At 30.8% G+C, this 402-nt stretch overlaps 1 protein-coding gene across 1 annotated transcript in view; it reads left to right on the plus strand.

The window, feature by feature from the left end:
* Window positions 1-402, plus strand: part of LOC119594652 (unconventional myosin-Va-like) — a gene marked incomplete in the record, with an annotated part of 122411 nt that overhangs the window by 108591 nt on the left and 13418 nt on the right. The window contains 1 exon segment of the mRNA XM_037943701.1: window positions 252-360. Coding sequence (XP_037799629.1) covers window positions 252-360 — 109 coding nt within the window.

A 402-nucleotide genomic window follows, 5' to 3' on the forward strand; every position in this document is an offset into this window, starting at 1 on the left:
ATTATTCATCAAACTAGCAAACAGATTTATCCACAATTGGTGTAAAATTTATAGTTGGTGTAAAATGTTAGATGGTTTCAGAATGGCATTTGTTACTTATCATGAGGGTATACAGAAATGTTAACATTATTTTTAAGAGTGTGTGAATATGATCGAGTTGTCTGCTTGTTAATTTTCTCACTCACTACCACTCATATTTGAGATTTTACTTAAATGACTGTAGACTTACTCACTGTATTTTCTCTTTCTAGATTTATTGGAGTGCTTGATATCTATGGTTTTGAAACATTCGAGATTAACAGCTTTGAGCAGTTTTGCATCAATTATGCCAATGAAAAACTGCAGCAACAGTTCAATCAGGTAATGTTTATTGTTGTTTATTAAAGGTATTGTGCAATGTAT

This window comes from Penaeus monodon, chromosome 34 (assembly GCF_015228065.2).
Source record: "Penaeus monodon isolate SGIC_2016 chromosome 34, NSTDA_Pmon_1, whole genome shotgun sequence".
NCBI lineage: Eukaryota > Metazoa > Arthropoda > Malacostraca > Decapoda > Penaeidae > Penaeus > Penaeus monodon.